A 21,182-nucleotide genomic window follows, 5' to 3' on the forward strand; every position below is an offset into this window, starting at 1 on the left:
GCTTATGTCTGGTGCGCAGCCAGAAAAATCAGAGAATATCAGACATTGCACATGTCCGGTATTCTCTGATTTTTTTTTACCGGACAAAGAGTGCAAATACTGGACACCTGGCAATCCTATTTTATATTCACGTAAGAATGCACCTAAATTCTTAAAATATAGGCCGTAACAGGCAGGTCTGAATTTCAAATCTCCTAATGCTCCCTTTAGGGTGTGCAGCCAATACAGGCGATCCCTGACTTACAACCGCCCAACTTACAACCCCCCCGCATTTACAGCCATATTTTTCATGCAAGATAGCTCCTAAAAACCCCCAATTTATGTCCACATCTCGCATTTATGACGCAGACTCCATGCATCATCCCAAAACAGGAAACGTACAAAGACAGTCAGACTCGCCAGTCTGCAGCTGCTACTTGAACTGCACGCGTCTCCACCACATCAGTCTTCACTTTTAGTTATATTTGTGCATTATTTGAACTATTTAGTTTTATTTTCCTCCATTTCCATAGTCAATTTTGGTATTTTTAGGGTATGAAATTGATTTCCAGGATCAGAACCACCATTTACAACATTGCACCTATACAATGGCTCGACTTACGACGGCTCTCCAGGAACTAATTAGGCCGTAAGTGCGGGGTTCGCCTGTAATTCAAACTGGTTCCACATGTCCTTCAGCAGAATTCTTGAAGCAGCTCCCCCTCCCTGTTTGCAGATGGCTCCATTTTCTGCTACCGCACTGAGACTCCATGGAATTGATGGAGTATGCAACACCCCACATCCAGCCTCCCAACTTGATGAGAAGAACCTGACTCAGAGGCACATGATTTGCCTTCTGAGATATGTTCTGCCCTGGAAAAGTCAGAAAATGCATAATCTAACATGCTGTTAAACATCACTAGCAACTAGTGTAGACTAGGATGAGTCATGTTTTAAAATGTATTCACTGGACCCTATGGTTAACCATGAACAACTAATATTTTCGTAAACTTGACTGGCCCTTCAAATTGTGTTAAACATCACATTGTCAGAACATTTTCTAATATGATGTATTTTCCCAGTGTAGAAATCTTAGATTTTGGTCACAGGCTATTTATTCCTGGCAATACCTAATTTGTGAATAACTGTGAGGCAGGTGGCATTTTAAGACCTGGCTACACCTGAAGTTGTTCCTGATTAACTGTGCCTGACTATCTGGGTAAAGCTAAACAGGAACACGGCACCCTTATTTTTGAATAAGTGGGTCTAGACATGGAGTTAATTAGTAATAATTATTCAGGAACAAATCCATGTACAGACAAGCTCAAAGAGGAAATGGGGGTACAAACAATTCCTAGCCTATTCTCTTGTCTCCTTATCCATTTCTAATACTCACCCCAGCTCTTAACTAAGCAGCAAACATATTTAACAGCTAAAATATTTCTGTATTACTGCAATAAAGCTAACTTGGCAAATATTTGCCACCTGTTATTTATAATCTGGTGTCTATGGGTTACATTCAATACATTGCACAGATAGATGGGAAATAGACAGTTTGAGCCTAAAAGACATTTCTACCAAGCCAACTTCTCCAGGGGTGTTTACAGCTACTGCACTTTCTGACAGGTGTTTCAGTATACAACATACCTGGTACAAACAGATTCACTTCATAGGAAATTAGTTCCATTCACACTTCCAATCAGTTGTTGTTACAGAAATTCCACAGTAAAGACTGGAGTGTGCCCTTAACCCTGCCTAAATAATCATTTCTGTCGTTCCTCTAGTTCCAGACCAGCTCGCCAGTCTAGATCATGCAATGTAGACAAACGGTGGTATCCCTCATCCATCCCATGCCAATTGTTTGTTTGGGACTGATCCCTGAGCCCCTATTTCATTTCCCTGCACTGTATATGATGTGAACAATGACCACTTAGGTTGCCTAACACTTTCCACTATCAATAATTCTTGCATTTTTTTTCTGAAGAGCTCAAGGAACTCCATGTTTTGAAATTCAACAGGGAGCAAGACCTAGAGCCAGAGAAATATATTTACTTTAGCCCATTAAACTCCATTTTTGTTTAGCTGTGATACAAAATACTTAAAATTGCCCTTCGCTTATCTCACATTCTTCAGGAAAATGTTAGCAACACCTAAATAATAACTAAACATGAACATTCTGATGAGCCAAACCCACTACATCAGCAGCACATATGGCACTGGAAACACCTAGACGTTTCATCAATTATTTAGATCATGACATAGACAGTACACTTATAAACAGGGCTCGCCAAACTGTGTTACAATCTGCCACGGGCGAGCAGATTGTATTATTTGTCGAGCCCTGTTTATAAAGTTTGTAGACGATATCAAAATAGGAGAGATTGCAGTGCTTTGCCGAATATGAAACATGACCTATGAAAGAAGGCTGAAAATGGGTTTGTTTACTCTGGAAAAAAGAAGACTCAGAGGGAACATGATAACAGTTTTCAAGCACATAAAATGCTATCACAAGAAGAAAGGAGAAGAGAAGGTTACTCACTTTGTACTGTAACTGAGGTTCTTTGAGATGTGTGTCTCTGTGGGTGCTCCACTCCAGGTGATGGCGTATCCCTGCACCGATGATCGGAGATCTTTGGTAGATGTGCTTGGTCGAGATGTGTGTGCATAGTTGGTGTCTTGTAGCATTGTAGGAGTTGGTTTAGAGCGCTCACATCCTGACACTCTCAGTTCCTTCCCCACCATAGAATCCTCTGAATCAGACTCCAAAGTAGAGAAGCCTCACCTACTCTCTTGAATCTCCTTCTCCATTTCTAATACTCACCTCAGCTCTCAACAACAGACCAAATATATTAAACAGCTAAAATATTTCTGTACTACTGTAGTAAAGGTAATTTAGCAAATGTGCGCCACCTGTTACCATTTAAAATCTGAAGTGGAGAGAGTGGATAGTGGAACACCCACAGCAGAACACATTTTGAAGAACTTCAGTTATTGCACATGGTGAGTAACCTTCTCTTTTTCGAGTGATGTCACTGTGTTTGCTCCATTCTATGTGAATGTAAAGCAAACATCCACCTGTCTCCGTGACCCACTGCCAGTCTTCATCTAGCCCCTTCCACAGGGGCAAACTGCAGTCTGAAGAGGAAATTACTCACCCTGTGCAGTAATGATGTTTCTTCGAGGTGTGTCCCCCCGTGGATACTCCACTTGACGTGTCGAACTCGTCCCAGTGCCACAGGTCGGAGAGTCATCAGCCGTGGGACCACGCATGCATGGGGTGCGTGCTGTTTGCACTGGTTGCTAACTTGCGTGCAGTCTGGCTTCTTGGTTAGGAAGAACTGGCGGATCACTCCTGAAAAACATAAGGAAGAAACTCCGAAGAAGGAAGGAGAGCAGGTCGTGGAGCACCCCCGGGGGAACAAATCTCAAAGAAATGTCGTTACTGCACAGGGTGAGTAACTTCCTCTTATTCTCTGTGGGTGCTCCACTTGAGGTGAGTACAGAGCAGTAGCCTCATCTGCGGAGGTGGGATCGGAGTCAAGATCTGTCTGCTATGGAGAGCACTGCAGAGGCCAGTGCTGATTCTCGGGCAATTGGGTTAATGGCCTAGTGTTTAGCAAGTTATGTCCGAAGACCATGTCACCGTGCGGAGAATGTCTTGGATTGAGACTCCTTTAAGAAAAGCTAGGGAAGTAGAAGTTGCTCTAGTAGAATGAGCCATAATAGGCGTAGATATGGACTTATTTAGTAAAGTATAGCATGTGGTAATACATTTCACGATTATTTTAGATATATGCTGTGAAGACAATGCTTGGCCCTTGGATCTTCCATCAGAGCATAGGAAAAACTGCTGGGATGGTCGAAATGGGCGAGTCCATTCCAGATAAAAGGCGAGTGCCCTGCAGATGTCTAAGGTATGTAGACGGGCTTCTTAAGTCGTTACATTCGGTTTGGGGTAAAATATTGAGAGTACCATCAGTTCGTTGATATGGAATTCCGAATACACCTTTGTCAGAAATTTTGGGTGAGATCGAAGTATTACCCCTTGGTGGGTGAACAAAGTATATGGAGGAGCGGCCGAAAGAGCTGCCAATTCCCCAACTCGTCTGGCCAACGTTATAGCTAGAAGGAATACCACCTTCATGGTAAGAGTCTGAATGTCACAGGTGGCTAGAGACTCAAAGGGTGGGTATGTGAGAGTGTTCAGAACGAACTCAAGATCCCACGGAACAGGTGGTTTCCTGTGCGGAGGGTGTAAGTTCATTAAACCCTTCAGGAAGCTCTTAGTCATCGGGTGAGAAATAACTGAAAAACCCTCAACTGATTGAATGAAGAAATCACCGAGAGATGGACCTTAATAGACGAAAGGCCTAATTTAGAATGGTGTAAGTGGAGGACATAGTCCAGAATGCGATGAATTGGAGTGGACATTGCATCGAAATCATTGGCTATGCACCACGAATGGAACCGGTGCCACTTATAAAGGTAAGTCTTTGGGTGGAATCACATCTGCTGTGAAGTAATATTTGTTTCACCTCTTGCAAACAAAGCGCTTCTGTGCTACAGAACCAGCTAGGAGCCATGCCGTGAGGTGCATTTGGTCGATTTGTGATTGTGGCATGAACATCCCCGGCTGCATGAGCAAATCTGGTCGTTTGGGTAGCTGATATGGTGGTCGGCGAGACATTTGTAGTAGAAGAGGGAGCCACGTCTGCCTGGGCCAGAACAGAGCTATCAGTATCACCATGGCCCTGTCGTTGATCATCTTCTCCAGCACTCTCAGGAAAGGTGGGGCAGGAGGAAAAGCGTAGAGAAGATGATGAGTCCGGCCTATCAGAAACACATCCCCCAGAGACTTCGGGCCCAGACTGGCTCTGGAACAGTATTTGGGACATTTTGCATTGAGATGCGGGGCAAACAAGTCTATAGTGGGGTGTCCCCAGCGTTGGAATAGCGAGAGAGCCACTTCCAGATTGAGTTCCCACTCGTGTTGAGGAAACAGGTGTCTGCTCAAGGCATCTGCAATAGAATTGTTTTTGCCGGGTAGGTATGTTGCTATAATAGTAATTCTGAGACTGATACACCAATTCCATAGTTTCATGGCTTCTGCACACAGGGATCTGGATCGGGCTCTGCCTTGTCAGTTGATGTAGGACACCATGGTGTTGTTGTTGGAGAAGACTTGAACCATCTGACCACAGATCCTCGTAAGGAATGTCTTGCATGCGTTGAATACCGTCCTGAGTTCCAGAAAATTGATGTGTTGAAGGGCTTCCTGAGCATTCCATTGGCCTTGAGCGAATTTGCCCTTGCAGTGGGCTCCCCATCCTAGGAGAGAGGCATCTGAAGTAACCTGGACAGTGGGATGCGGACGGTGGAAAGGGACTCTGGCGAGCAAGTTGGTCGGAGACGTCTACCACGTGAGGTATCATTTCACTGTCAATGGCAATGTTACTAGCCTGTGTAGATCGCAATTGCCCGGGTGATATATGGATGCCAGCCAATGTTGCAGGCACCTGAGGCGTAGTCTGGCGTGCTGTACCACGTATGTCATCATCGCCATGTGCCCCAAGAGTTGCAGACGGGTAAGTATTCACACTCTTGGGCTGAGGGACAGTGTCTGCTTGAGGCTCTGTATTCTGTGGAATCTCTCTGTAGGAAGATAGACCTTGGCCGCTGTAGACTCTAACCATGCGCCAATGAACATGAGGGATCTTTGTGGTACGAGCAAGGACTTCGGGATGTTCAACCCAAGACCCGGATCCGTGAACAAGCCTCTTGTGACCTGCGTGGCCGTCAGTGCACGTTCGAACGTATGAGCCTTGATCAGACAATCGTCTAGATATGGGAAGATCATGATGCCTTGACAATGAAGATATGCTGCCACCACCATGAGGGTCTTCAAGAAAGCCCTGGGTGCGGACGACAGACCTAACGGAAGAACTTTGTACTGAAAATGCTGTGTGCCTACGACGAACCTCAGGAAACATCTGTGTGCCGGGTGTATCATTACATGGAAATACGCATCTTGTAAATTGAGAGACGTGAACCAATCCCCTTTGTTCAATGCTGGGAATGTAGAATCTTGCATGTAGAAGTTAAAGTCACCATCCTGAATCTCTGTTTCTTGAAATACCGATTGAGATTTTGAAGGTCCAAAATAGGTCTCCATCCTCCTGATTTCTTTTCGGTGAGAAAACAGTGGGAGTAGAATCCCTTGCCCCAGAAATGATCAGGTACTGCCTCCACCACACCAATCTCTATGAGATGGAGAACCTCTTGCATTACGAGGTCCTCATGAGATGGGTCCCTGAAAAAAGACAGGGATGGAGGAGAAGTGGGGGGAAGGGAAAGAAGAGGGATGGAGTATCCTGATGTTATTAACTCCCAGACCCAGTGATCTGTGGTGATGGCAAACCATCTGTGCTGGTACAGTCTCAATCGATGATGGAATAACTTCTGTGCACCTGGGTAGTACGTTAATGGGATGGTTCTCAGTCCCTCGATCGGACCATCAAACTTGCTGTCTGTTGTTCTGGGAATTGGGGTTTCAGCCAGTTTGTGGTCTTAGTTTTTGCTGGCATGATCTGGGGAGTTGCTGTTGTTGTGGTCCTGTCGTCTAAATCTGGGCACCCCATACGAGAAAGGCCTCTGTCGGAAGTAAGTAGTATACCGTTTGTGATGCTACGGGGTGTGTACATCCCTAACATTCTCAGGGTAGTTCTAGAATCTTTCCCAGAATGCAAGACTTGATCTGTTTTCTCTGCAAATAGACTCTGTCTGTCAAAGGGCAAGTCTTCTATCTTTGATTATAAGTCCTTGGGTACTGACGCCATCTGTAGCCACGAAGACCGTCTCATGACCACTGACATTGCCATGGCCCATGCCGCTGCATCAAGCAATATCCAGGGAAATTTGCAAGGCCATTGTTGAGGCCGTATAGCCTTCCTGGATAACTGAATAAGAGCTGCCATTTTTCGTTAGGCAAGTGCTCTAAAATTGCTACCATCTTTGAATAATTATCAAAGCTATGGTTAGACAGATGAGCAATATAATTCGCCATTCTTAGTATGAGTGTGGCGGAAGAATAAACCTTTCGTCCAAAAAGGTCTAACCGTTTGGATTCTTTATCAGCAGCAGCATTCCTATGTTATGGCATCTTGGATTTTTGCTGAGCTGCATCCACCACCAACGAATTCGGCTGACGGTGCATGAACAGAAATGCCACCCCCTTCGGGGGAATGAAATATTTTGTCTGCCCTCTTGTGAGTGGGCTGAGAGGATGCAGGTGTTTGCCATATATCATCAGCAATTTCTAGGATTGTGTCATCAAAGGGTAATGCCATTTGGGATTTCTGAGATTTCTGCAGGTTCTTCAAAAGCTTATGTTGCTTTTGTTGAACCTCTACCACATGCAGGTCCTGGGATTCTGCCACTCTTTTAAAAAGCTCCTGGAATTGACGAGTGTCGTCTACTGGAGAAGAGTCACCAGGGAACACCACATCATCCAGAGAGGAAGAAGCAACAGAGTGGTCCACTGAGGATTGCTCCTGTGGTTGTGCCTTTTCCAGTGCTACTACTTGTACTGGTTCTGACTGTGCTTGAGGGAGAGGCACATTTGCAGACAGTGTGGAAGGTTGAATGGAAGCGCATGGTGGCGTGGGAAGCCTGGAGCTGTTGCGAGAGTGATACCGGTAACGTCGTGAAGACTGGGAGAAAGAGTGCCCAGAAGAGCATCGTCATTCCTTATGATAATCACTACGGTAGCGAAGATGATCACAATAGTAACGAGACGATGAATATGCAGGTGAGTATCATCATCTGTAATTGTGATGATATCGAGATGAAGATGAGCGTGTAGGCAATTTAGGTAAGTGAGATCTGCATCTGGTGTACAATGGTGATCGAGAACATCTGCGGTAACGACGAGGCGATAGTGAGTATTGTTGAGAATGTCTTCGCGAGAGAGTGATAGCATGAACCTCGTGTGTGAGGCTCAGAGAAGGCAGAAGAAGGTGATCGAGGCTGTGGAGAGAAAACTGTTTGTTCAGGGCTTGGTGAAGAGAGTAACCTTGTGCCCATGTATGATTAACCCCTGCCTGCAGTGGTGACTGGTTCAACCCTGGGGGGAGCCCTGATGTTGCGGTGCCGGTGTGTTCTCTGTAAGCCGACACAGTGCAGCCCTGGAGGCTGGTTCACTAGCGCTTCGGCACTTGCTATTTTCCAGCGGTGGAGTCGGTGCCAACGAAGAGGGTGATGATGATCTCAGCGCCGGTGACGGTACCGGACAGAAGGAGTTTGAACCCCGCACCGAGGCAGCTGGCGCTGAAGGGATCGGTGCCTTAGTAGCCAGCACCGAGGCAGCCGGAGCTGACATTGGCAGGATCAGTGCCGCTGGTGCTGGGGCCGATGTTGGAGCTGCCAGCACTGGGGAACCCGCAGCCACAGGTGTCTGAGTGTACCTTTGTACTGAAGCTGGTGCAGATTCCGGTCTTGGTGGCACAGCCATTGTCTGATCCGCCCCCCTACTAGAGGTGGGGCTTGGCTCAGAAACACTGCGGCTCTTCCCTTGCCGCTCATCCTGCTGAGGTAGCCTGGTTGGCTTATGACTCCCTCTCTTAGATGACACAGAGGGGAGAGTCGGGGTTTTTGCTGATGCCGAAGTCCTATGAACAGACTGCCACGGCAGCCGAGTATCTTCCAGCTGAAGTGCCTTGCTGTATAGCAGCAGCTTCAGCCGCATCTCACGGTCCCATCTAGCTCGGCCGGTCAATTTCAAGTAGTGTGGGCATTTATCCGGTACATGCCCCTCGACCAAGCACTTCACACACAGAGAGTGCCCGTCTGATGCTGGCATCGCATCATGGCACTGCGAGCACTTTTTGAAGCTGGAGGAACCCAGCATTATGAACTGAGGCAGTGAGCAAGCAGTCCGCAAATACCAAACCGTTTCCTGAACTGGGATGGAACTCCAATATTACGGCCAAGTTTTCCTTAATGGACGAAATGGCAAACCTCTGTTGTTTCAACTCCACAAGGTACTCTAAAATAAATGGAACTGAAGCCTGCAATGGTTGGGTGCCACTCTGTAAAGCCCATAAGGCAAATCTCTTCCACTTGACCCATGAAGAAGGCTTCCTACTACCCAACAGTAGCCAGCTCCCCCCAGCACAGTCTCCATGGAGGAGCAGGGAAGGCAGAAGCAGAGTGGGTAGACCAGGCATGTACTGGGAATCAGTTGATTCCCGTCTTATGCCTGGTCCCTCCCACTGCGCCTCTGCCTTTAAAGGTATTAAGAGCTGCCAGACAAACCCCGCTGCTGCTCTGCAGTTTTTCCCTCTTATGGACTAATTGAGTAGTCAATGGAAATTTCATCAACTACTCTATTAGCTGATTAAACACAATTTAACATGCCTAGTTGTTAATCTCAGTTAGGGATGAGGGGCATTAAATGGATAAGGATAAGGGATAAGGAGGTGTTAGTGCCATTATACAAGGCATTGGTGAGACCCCATTTGGAATACTGTGTGCAGTTCTGGTCTCCCATGTTTAAGAAGGAGAATTCAAACTGGAACAGGTACAAAGAAGGGCCACTAGGATGATCTGAGGAATGGAAAACCTGCCTTATGAAAGGAGACTCAAGGAACTTGGCTTGTTTACCTTAACCAAAAGAAGGCTGAGGGGGGACATGATTGCACTCTTTAAATATATTAGAGCAGGCATGTCCAAAGTCCGGCCCGCGGGCCAATTGCGGCCCGTGTTCCGATTTAATACGGCCCCCGCTTCCTCCCTCCCTCCTGGCTCCCCGGCGCTCTTTTGAACTGGCGCGCCCAGTGCGCCGCTTCCGGCCACGCCGCCACCGCCGCCACCCATGGCCTCCGCGGTCCTAGAGCGTGCCCTGTAGGGCACGTCCGCAGCCCCGCTCCCCCGCTCAGCTGCGGGTTCGCCCTGCCCCCGGGCCGCCGTGAGGCCGCCGTGCCCTGCGCTCTCCGCCCGCCTCCGACCCTGCGGGCCCTCCGCCTTGGGGCTGAGAGTGCGGGGACGGCCCTCACGCATGTTCACTTCTTCAAATCTGGCCCTCCTTGAAAAAAGTTTGGACACCCCTGTATTAGAGGGATAAATACCAGGGAGGGAGAGGAATTATTTAAGCTTAATACCAATGTGGGTACAAGAACAATGTGGATATAAGCTGGCTAGTAGGAAGTTTAGACTTGAGATTAGACGAAGGTTTCTAACCATTAGAGGAGTGAGTTTCTGGAACAGCCTTCCAAGGGAAGTAGTGGGGGCAAAAGATCTATCTGGCTTCAAGATTAAACTAGATGGGTTTATGAAGGGGATGGTTTGATGAGATAACATGATCTTGGTAATTAATTGACCATTCATTATCAGTGGTAAATAGGTCAATGGAGGGATGATAGGAGTTACTATAGAGAACTTTCTGGGTGTCTGGCTGGTGAGTCTTGCCTACATGCTCAGGGTTTAGCAGATCGCCATATTTGGGGTCAGGAAGGAATTTTCCTCCAGGGTAGATTGGCAGAGGCCCTGGAGGTTTTTCGCCTTCCTCTGTAACATGGGGCACAGGTCACAGCTGGAGGATTCTCTGTATCTTGGGGCCTTCAAAGTATTTGAAGGCTTCAATATCTGAGATATAGGTGAGGATTATTCTAGGAGGGGGTGGGTGGGATTCTGTGGCCTGCACTGAGCAGGGGGTCAGACTAGATGATCATAATGGTCCCTTCTGACCTGAAAGTCTATAAGTCTATGAGAGACCGGAGGCTCAGAAGAGAAGACCGATGTGGAGGAGAGACCTGAAAATCCCATCTTATTAAGGGGTAATTTGCTAGTATTGATATGAAAGGCATCACAGAAATCTGGCTGAATGAGGGTAGTCAGTGGGACACAGTAATACCAGGATACAAAATATATCGGAAGGACAGAACAGGTCGTCCTGGTGGGGAAGTGGTTCTACCCATGAAAGAAAACATAGAATCAAATGAAGTAGAAATCTTAAATGAGCCAAACTGTACCATAGACTCTATATAGATAGTAATTCCATGCTATAATAATATGAATATAGCAGTAAGGATATATTACTAGCCACCTGTCCAGGAAGATCAGTCCCTGGAAAAACCATGGAGGGGATCCCTCAAGGAATCCATTTTGAAGCACTTGTAAGAGGGGAATGTGATCAGGAATAGTCAACATGGATTCACCAAGGGCAAGTCATGCCTGACCAAGCGGATTAGCTTCTATGATGAGGAAACTGGCTCTGTGGACATGGGGAAATCAGTGGATGTTAGCAAAGCTTCTGATACGGTTTCCCACAATATTCTTCCCAGCAAGTTAAGAAAATATGAATTGGATAAATGAACTGTAAGGCAGATAGAAAGCTGCCTAGATTGTCGAGCCCAATGGGTAATGATCAACAGCTTGATGTCTGCTTGGCAGTTGGTTTCTAACAGAGTGCCCCAAGGATTGGTTTTAGGGACGGTTTTGTTCAACATCTTCATTAATGACCTGGATGAGGAGATGGATTGCACTCTCAGCAAGTTTGCGGATGACACTAAGCTAGGGGGAGAGGTAGATATGTTGGAGGGCAGGAATAGGGTCCAGAATAGGGATGTTAAATATCAGTTAATTTAATAGTTGAGTAACCTCATGAATTTTTATTGGTTGGTTGACTATTTTATAGTCCCCAAGGGTGGGGCCGGCAGCCTGTGTACCAGAGGCAGCAGCACGAGGTGCCAGGCAGGAGCGGGTTTATGAGGCGTGCCAATTTAAAAACTAGCTCCCCTTGTGGACCGGCTGCCTGTCGCCCAATGCTGCTGCCTCTGATAAAGAGACAGCAGAGTGGGGTGACAATAGGCCCTGTCTAAGGGGAGGAAGGCGTGTCTAAGCCTCTAGATCTGGTGTGAGCTGGAACTGAGCTGGGTGGCCTGCCCACCTGGTTCCTAATACACTTTAAATGTAGAACCATATCAGGGGTATGTTCTGGGCCCAGCGGGAGCCAGAACTGAGCCAGGCCGCTGGCCAGTCTGCTAAAAATTTACTGGCAAGGGTGGCGGGAGGGAAATGTGTGTAATTTATAGTATTAACCTATAAGATTTTACTTATTAATTGACTACACTATTACATCCCTAGTCCAGAGTGACCTAGACAAATTAGAGGATTGGGCCAAAAGAAATCTGATGAGGTTCAGCAAGGACAAGTGTAGAGTTCTGCACTTGTACAGAAGAATCCTAAGCATTGTTACAGGCTGGGGACCGACTGGCTAGGTAGCAGTTGAGCAGAAAAGGACCTGGGGGTTACAGTGGATGAGAAGCTGGATATGAGTCAACAAGGTGCCTTTGTAGCCAAGAAGGTTGATGGCGTACTGGGATGCGTTAAGAGGAGCGTTGCCAGCAGATCTAGAGAAGTGATTATTCTGCTTTATTTAGCACTGATGTGGCCATGTCTGGAGTACTGCATCCAATTCTGGGTCCCCCACTGCAGAAAGGATGTGGACACATTGGAGAGGGTCCAGCAGAGGGCAACCAAAATGATGAGGGGCCTGGAGCACTTGACCTTTGAGTAGAGGCTGAGGGATTTGGGCTTATTTAGTCTGCAGAAGGGAAGAGTGAGGAGGGATTTAATAGCAGCCTTTCACTTCCTGAAGGAAGGTTCCAAAGAGGATGGTCTCAGTAGTGATGGATGGCAGAACAAGGAGCAATGGTCTCTAGTTACATTGGGGGAGAACTAGGTTGGATATTAGGAGAAACTATTTCACGAGGAGGATCATGAAGCACTGGAATGGGTTACCTAGTTAGGTGATGAAATCTCCATCGCTAGATGTTTTTAAGTCTTGGTTTGACAAAGCCCTGGCTAAGACAATTGAGTTGGCATTGGGCAGGGGGCTTGATTTGATGTCCTCCTGAGGTCTCTTCCAGCCCTAAGATTCATGATTCTAAGAGGAGGCCTTGTTCGGCACAGGAGCTTCCAAAGTGCAGGCCAGAGTTACATTGGCCTCCTCCATGGCAGGCCTTGCCTCAGTGGCCATTCTGGACTCCTTGGGCCTACCACCAGACACAAGCTTGGGGTTCCCGGTCAGTCTCAGTCACTTCTATCAGTAGTGGCACTCCCTCAGCAGCCATAGGTAGAAGCCCTGCCGTAGGGGTGTACTTGTCTCAGTAAATCGTGTCAGGGTTGCAGATACCTGCTATGCAGCCATTCGGGGCACCCTTGCAGTCCTGTTTGGTACTGAGTTCCCAGTCAGGACTTGCATTGGCTTCTCAGTCTGTGGAGGACCAACGGTACCAGGTTCCAGGGATGTCACTGCATCTGGTGTCACCTGTTTCACAGCACTCTGGTGCTGGTGTCCAGGGGCATGCACCTTCAGTACCGGGCCTGGTACCAGATGTGGAACAGGAAGAAGGGAAGCTGTGGGACCCTTTGTCCTTGTCGTCACCTGATGAGGCGGTAGGTCACTATCCACTATGGACAATAGGGTGCATCAAGACCTCTTGAGGTGTATAGCCCAGAGTACATGTCTGCAAATAGAGAAGGTGGTGGAGGATACAGAGCCTATGCTGGACATTTTGTCTCCAGGAGGAAACATCCAGGGTTGCTATCCCCTTTTATCAAGACTATTTTCTCCACTATGAAAACCCTCTGGAAGACCCCTGCTTCCCTCTCCCCAACCGCTAAAGGGGTGGAGTGGTGGTACTTTACCTTTTTGAAGGGGTATGAGTACTTGCATACACACCTGCAACCTGGCACTCTGGTGGTGGATGTGACTAATGCTAAGGAACACTAGGATCACCAGGGCCCCACTCCCAAGTCCAAGATTTCTAAGGGGCTAGACCTGTTGGCGAGAAAAGTATACTCATCAGATTGCCTTCAATTGAAAGTGGCTAACCAACAGGAAGTGTTGGCCCACTACAATTTTAATATATGGTTGTTCATGGACAAGTTTAAAGAGCTCCTCCCATCAGACTCTAGGTCTGAGTTTGTGGCCCTTGTAAGAAAGGAAGAGTAATTTCCTGAACCTCCCTTCAGGCAGCTCTTGGTGCCGCGGACTCTGCAGTCAGGTCTATGTCAATAGGCACAGTTATGAGGCAGAACTCTTGGCTCCAGGTGTCTGGGATCCCTCCAGAGGTCCAGAGTACGATACAGGATTTTCCTTTTGTTGGCTCCAGCTTGTTTGCAGAGCAAACAGATTCCAGACTGCACAGTTTGAAGGACACAAGGGCTACGTTAAAGTCCTTAATAGCAGAGGCATTTCAAGCCAACTCCACTGCCTAGATACTATCCTCTCTGTCAGAGACAGGAGCAGAATAGACGGGTAGGTGAAGGGTAGTAGGCAAAGTTGCTGTCACCTTCCACATGTGAAAAGTACTGGGAGTGGGGCTGCTAATAACCAGGCCCATTCTTCTAGGCAGTCACCAGGTCCTAGGAAGAACTTTAGAAGGTGTGCCCAAGGGCAATGTATCCTTTCCTCCCTTGGATCTTACCCCTAAATGCAAGGGTTGGGATATTCCATTCAGTTTCTAACTACCCCATCTTCCCATTCCCCTGTTCCATCCCTTTTCAGGGACTCCTCTTATGAGCAGCTCCTGGGGCAGGAGGTGCAGATGCTGCTTGATGTAGGAGCAGTAGAGCAGTTCAGGGGCACAGGGTTCTATTTCCATTATTTCCTTACCCCATTTTGGACTTACACGGTCTAAACAGATACCTCAAGAAGTTAAAATTCCATGGCCTCAATTATCCCTTCACTGGATCCAGGAGATTGGTATGTTGCCCTTGATCTCAAGGATGCCTACTTTCATGTGGCCATAGTTCCTTCATGTCACGGAGGATGGTTCCCACTATCAGTCCTGGGTGCTGCCTTTCTGTCTCTTTGCCATGCCGAGGGTTTTTACAAAGTGAATGGCGGCGATGGAGGCATTCTTGCACCACAGAAGGGTTCAGGTCTTACCCTACCTGGACGACTGGTTGGTCAAGGGCCTTCCGAAGCACTGGTCAGGGCTCATGTAGAGCTTACCATGACCACATTCAGATGGTTGGGCGTCAAGACTGATTTCCCACTCTGGCACGATGAATGCAGAAGTAGGGGCTCGCAAAAGTAAGCCCAAAACCTGATCTCTCCAGGCTTTGGTACAAAACTTCCCCCCAAAATCTTAAACACAGATTTTGGGGATAAAATCCGCTACCAGCATCAAGTGCTTTTGAACCCACAAACAGAGGTGGACACTTGAAACCAACCCCAGGGAAACCTAAGCTCTTTCGTCCAAAGAGCTTGAAAAAGAGAGAGAAAATATAAACTGCAGTCTGTGGTTGCTGCTCTCTAGTCAGAGGCATGCAGATATCCACAGACAGATTTTCCAGAACACACAACTGAATCAATACCAGGTTAATAAAAAAGAAAGAACTTTTATTATCAAAACAATACTCCTGTTTCAAGCATAATGACTAGATGGAAAAGTCACCAATTAATATACTCATGGGAGTCTCCCATGGGCCAAAACTTAGTTACAAAAGAGAGCAAACCCCATTTCTAAATGCACAGAAATCAGATTTCCACTCCCAAACCATAAAACAATAAAACCTAACGGATTTATCTAAGCTTTGCCCTACTTACAGATGGTGAAGAGTCTTTTCTTGGAGAGAGACATGTTGTCTGTCCCCCTCATAGAATCATAGAATACTAGGACTGGAAGGGACCTTATTTCTGTCTTTCCTAAACAGCACATACCCTTCAATACCTGTACTCCAGTCATACCTAGTATTCCACCATGTTTCTGTTATTCATATAATATCTTGTTTCACTTCCTGGACCAATAGCTCTAGTTCCTCCATTTTGTTACCTAGGCTCCTCACATTGGTGTACAAACATCTTAATTTTTGCTGTTTGGCCTCACTCACATTCTTTACCCAATTTGGCATGGATGTTGTACCTCCAGTATAACCTATTAGACTGGTATCCACCCTACCCTTCCTCATGTACATTCTCCTACCCCCAGCTATATCCTTTCTTACTTTGTTTTCCTCCCCCTCAGCGTTAAAATCCGGCGTAGAGATTACCTGGACATCTCCCAACCGTCTCCCCCAAATTCCTAGTTTAAAGCTCTCTTAATCAGTTGAGCCAGCCTCCATCCTAGAAGTCTATTTCCCTCCCTACTTAGGTCAAGTCCATCCCGAGAGAACAGTCCTCTGTCCATAAAAGCCCCCCAGTGACCATACATCCCAAAGCCCTCCTTATAGCACCACTGCCTAAGCCATCTATTGATCATCATAATCCTGTCACATCTTAGTTGCCCTTCTCTAGGAACAGGCAGAATCCCACTAAAGATCACCTGAGCCTCAATTTCCTTGAGCGTCCTCCCCAGCCTAGCACAGTCTTCCTTAATTCGTTCCAGCGAGAATCTAGCCGTATCATTTGTTCCTACATGAAGGATGATCAATGGATTCCTTCCTGCTCCCTTAATAATCCTCTTCAACCTCAGTTCCACATCCCGTATCTTAGCACCTGGCAGACAGCACACCCTTCTATTCTCTGGATCAGCTCTGGTTACAGGCCTATCTATTCTTCTCAATAAGGAGTCCCCAATCACGTAGACCTGCCTTTTCCTAGTGACAGTGCGATTCTCTGGTCTATCTCTTGCTTTCTCTGGCTGCAAGTCCTTGCCATTCCTGTTTTCCCTTGTAATCCTTTTTAACCCATCCTGTATCCTCCTAATGCTCATTATTGGTGTTGTCTCCATTAACTCTTCCCCTTTATCTATGGGACTGACCACTCTTCTCTTCTTCCTTACCCTTCCATCTTCATTATCCACATGCTGTACCCCTTCTTCATTCTCAGGCTCCACATACCTGTTCTTGAGCTCTATTTTTCCTTCACTGACCCATCTTTTCCTCTGCCTGGTTCTCTTAGTCACATGCTTCCACTGTCCAGTTTCTTCGCCCAGCAGTCCCCCCTCTGAGGCCCTTGAACCTGCTTCTATCTGCATGTCTAAGCTTTCCCGTTCAGCCACGTCATGCCTTTGCTCCATCATCTGCTCAAACCCCCTTCTAAACTCGACCAGAGTTTCCACTTGCATCTCCAGTCCTCAGATCTTTTCTTCCATCAGCTCTATCAGGCGGCACTTCATGCAAACAAAACTCCTTTCAGTTACCCCCTCCAGAATCATGTACATACCGCAGCTACCACATCCAATCATTCTCCTTGTGTTTTCTACTACTTGGGCCATGGCCACTACTGCCTCTATGTTTTATCTACTTTCTCACCAAAATCCTATTAGTCCGGTGAACACAAAAACAAACCAAAACACCCCCTCCACAGCAAAAACAAACCCCAAACAAGTCCCAATATCCAAACTCCCTTTACAAACTCCCACTCAATCTCCCCTGTTTACAGCTCTGTTTGCTGGCTCCTGTGCTGCTGCAGCTATCTATGCCACTGCCTGACTAGAAGGCTACCTTGATAGGACCCCTAATCAGTGAAGCCCCGCCCCCTAATCAGGGCTCAGCTTCTCTCCCAGCACACTACCCCTACAAGCCTCTACGCATACAAACAATACAAATACAAAACCAAATACAAACTTCTCCTCCAACAGAACTCCCACTCAAACTCCCCTGTTTACAGCACTGTTTGCTGGCTCCTGTGCCGCTGCAGCTATCTATCTCTCGCTCCATCTCTCTCTCTCCCCCCTCCTCCTGCTGCTTCCCCCTCTCTCTCTCAGCTCTCCCCCGCCTTCTGCCTCTCTCTCTGTCTCTCTCTTTCTCTTCTCCCCCTCCTGCCTCTCACTCTCCCTTTCTCTTCTCCTCCTCCTCCTGCCTCTCACTCTCTCTCCACTCCATCTCTCTCTTTCTCTTCTCCCCCTTCTGCCTCTCTCTCTCTCCGCTCTCCTCTGTCTGTCGGGGATGCACACTGGTCCAGGCTCCGCCCCCTGGGTGTGTATGTCACCGCCCCACCCCCCTTTGCTTCCCGCCGTGGAGCTCGGCTGAGAACTCAGCCAAGCACCATGGCAGGAGGCAAAGGGGGACAGGACAGTGATGTATAGGGTTGCCAGGTGTCCGGTTTTTTACCAGACAGTCCGGTTTTCGGGCCCTTTGTCCGATAAAACAAATCAGAAAATACCAGACATGTACAATGTCCGGTATTTTCTGGCTCTCCAGCTGGGTGCCAGACAGAAGCCTGGTGGGGGTGGAGGAGTGGCTGAGAGGCGGGGCGCGATCAGCACTGGGAGCCTCTAGTTGCCTCTGGGAAGTAAGGGAAGCTCTGTCCCTGCTCCTGAGTGCTGTTCCAGCACGTGCTGGAGTCACAGCTGGACTTGCTTCGCTGGGACCATGAGCGGGGCGGGCAGCACCCTGGGATCTGCATGTGCCCGGGTGAGTCCGGCTCCCTGTCAGCCAATTCCCTCTCCCCACCCGCCAGTTCCTCCTCCCGATTTCCCACAGCCAGCCCCATGGCCTCCGACCCCCACCTCCAACCAGCTTTCCTTCCCGCTGGCCGCCCCTCCCCCATTCTCCCCTGGCCAGCTACGCTGCCTCTGACCCCCCCAGCTCTGCTTCTCACCCCCACCCCTCCCAGCCAGCCCTGCTCCTTTCCCAGCCGGTCCCTCCCCCCTCCCACTCCAGATTAAGTGTGTCCGTTTTTTTTTTACCGTACCCTAGTGATGTATACAGCCAGGGGGCGGGGCTGTGTATGTCACCGCCCCACCCCTTTTCCCTCCCACCATGGAGCTCGTCTGAGTTCTGCGCCGCTCAGCGGGGCCACCTCAGGGGAGCAAGTGGCGCAAGCTGCCGTTTGTGCCCCGCACTCTCGATGTAACACAGGGGTGCTGCATGGGGACCACAGAGCCCAAACGGCCACTTGTGTTGTTTGCTCCCCCGCGGTGGCCCAGCTGAGCAGCACAGAACTCAGCCGAGTGCCACGGCGCAAGGCAACAGTGCTCCCTCCCCCCCCAGAGGTGACTCGTAATGCTACACCGTTACAGAGTCACAGACATTGGGCTACTATATATATGATTCTCACTTAATGAGGCACTCTAGTTTACCCACTTTATTCTTTAGACTTCTAGCATTTCTGGATAAGCACTTTAAAATCCTATCACTTTTTAGCTATCTGCCATTATATGATGAAACTGAATGGGCCACATTTGATTTGACTATTTTTCATCAGATCCTATCCATATTTTATCATCTTCGAGTTAATCTATATCGGGGCAGGCAAACTTTCAGACCTGAGTAAGCAAATTGTATGGCAGACCATAAATACTCATTTGCCTGATCTCCTCCCAGTGGTGGATTAGCCACTGGACCATATGAGCATAGGCAGAAAGCAGAGCAGGTCCGCAACCAATACCTGGTGGGATATCAATGGTCAGATGAAAAGTTCAATGGGTCAGACGCAGCCTGTGGCTCATCATTTGCCTACCCCAATCTAGATATTATTTAATTTTGTTATGAGTGCAGGGCAGTAGACTAGAGGTCCAGCCTCTTGAGGTCTCTCCAACTAGCTAACACTATCACATTCCATGAGACCGGAGCCTGACATCATAAATCCATATCATGTGGACTTAAATCAACACTGGATATTTTTCTAAAATATATGCTCTAGTTCAAAGAGGAATAATTTTGTGGAAATTCTATGGTCTGTGTTTTGCAGAAAGGCAGATTACATGATCACAGTGATTTCTTCTGGCTTTAGAACTGATCCCTCTAACATGGGAAGAGATCTTCTATTTCAGCCCCTCAACATTATATCCAATAACAAAGGAGAAATAGAGCCTGGGACATCCCGAATCAATCCTCTACCCCGTGTCTGATACTGAGAGCAATACCTGGTACCTCTTGCACTGTGTCTACTGTGAGGACTGAACCCTAGGAGCCCAATCCATCTACCCATATGAGGAAGCTGTGTGGAAAGTGGCCCAAAAAAAGCCAATGTCTTTGTGGGCTACAGAAACCATATGTCCCTAACCAGAGCTATTCTTCAATTTCCTTTTTGGCCTTCTGTGATGGACAGGAGGAGTGCTGGCCAGCAACTGGGGTTTATCTGAGGGGTTAAAATCAGGTAGCTAGCAAGCTTGTCATCTGGGAGCCAGAAGAACCAATGGGAATAGAGTGCTGAAATTTGAACTGTATAAGATACTTTCCCTGTTTTCTCTGTGTGATTTGATTCTTGAGACCTGGATGGTAACAGCAGGTCTGTCTGTGTCTGTCAGCATGCCTCAAACTAGAGGTCAGCTACCAGAGATTGCAGTTTGTTTTCTTCTTCTCTTGTTTTTCAAGTTCTTTCAAGGTAAAATATCTTCGGGTATCCCTAGGTGAGAATTCAAGGGTTCCCCCTGTTTTTAGGAATAAATCACTTGATGGTGGCAGCTATTCCCCCCCCCTCCTCCAAAGTCTGTGAATCTGTGACTCCGGAGAGTTTTTGTAAGCAGAGCCTGTAGAGGCAAAGTATTTTTAAGTTCCCTTGCGGGCCCCCACCTATACTCGGAGTGCCAGAGATGGGATCAGCCCTGACACTTCCTAATTATATATAGACACACACTTCATTTGACAGAGTTCATGCTCCTTTCTATTTTCCTCACTAGGATTTAACTTTCCCTTCTTAGAATCATAGAACCATAGAGCTGGAAGAGACATAAGAACATAAGAACGGCCGTACTGGGTAAGACCAAAGGTCCATCTAGCCCAGTAGCCTGTCTCTCAACAGTGGCCAGCACCAAGTGCCCCAGAGAGGGTGGACAGATGACAATGATGAAGCAATTTCTTTCCTGACATCCTTCTCCAGCCTCTGACAAACAGAGGCCAGAGACACCATTTCAATCCCCTGGCTAATAGCCTTGTATGGCTCTAACCTCCATGAAATTATCTAGCTTCTCTTTAAACTCTGTTATAGTCCAAGCCTTCACAGCCTCCTCTGGCAAGGAGTTCCACAGGTTGACTACATGCTATGTGAAGAAGAACTTTCTTTTATTAGTTTTAAACTTGCTACCCATTAACTTCATTTGGTGTCCTCTAGTTCTTCTATTATGGGAACTAATAAATAACTTTTCTTTATTCGCCCTCTCCACACCACTCATGATTTGATATACCTCTATCATATTCCTCCTCAGTCTCCTCTTTTCTAAAATGAAAAGTGCCAGTCGCTTTAGCCTCTCCTCATATGGGACCCATTACAAACCCCTAATTATTTTAGTTAGGAGGTCATCAAGTCC

General features: G+C 47.4%; 1 protein-coding gene across 20 annotated transcripts in view; it reads right to left on the minus strand.

Moving 5' to 3' along the window:
• Nucleotides 1-21,182, minus strand: part of SMARCD3 (SWI/SNF related BAF chromatin remodeling complex subunit D3) — a 290,614-nt gene that overhangs the window by 124,580 nt on the left and 144,852 nt on the right. Inside the window, exon 1 of one of the 20 annotated variants that reach the window (XM_075917558.1) lies at nucleotides 3,135-3,882. The exons of the other annotated variants lie outside the window; for them this stretch is intronic. Within the exon in view, the coding sequence (XP_075773673.1) occupies nucleotides 3,135-3,230 (96 nt within the window). The 5' untranslated portion in view covers nucleotides 3,231-3,882. Of the gene's footprint in view, nucleotides 1-3,134; nucleotides 3,883-21,182 lie in introns of those variants that run through there. 20 annotated transcript variants of the gene reach the window in all.

Source organism: Pelodiscus sinensis, unplaced genomic scaffold (assembly GCF_049634645.1).
Source record: "Pelodiscus sinensis isolate JC-2024 unplaced genomic scaffold, ASM4963464v1 ctg63, whole genome shotgun sequence".
Taxonomy (NCBI): domain Eukaryota; kingdom Metazoa; phylum Chordata; order Testudines; family Trionychidae; genus Pelodiscus; species Pelodiscus sinensis.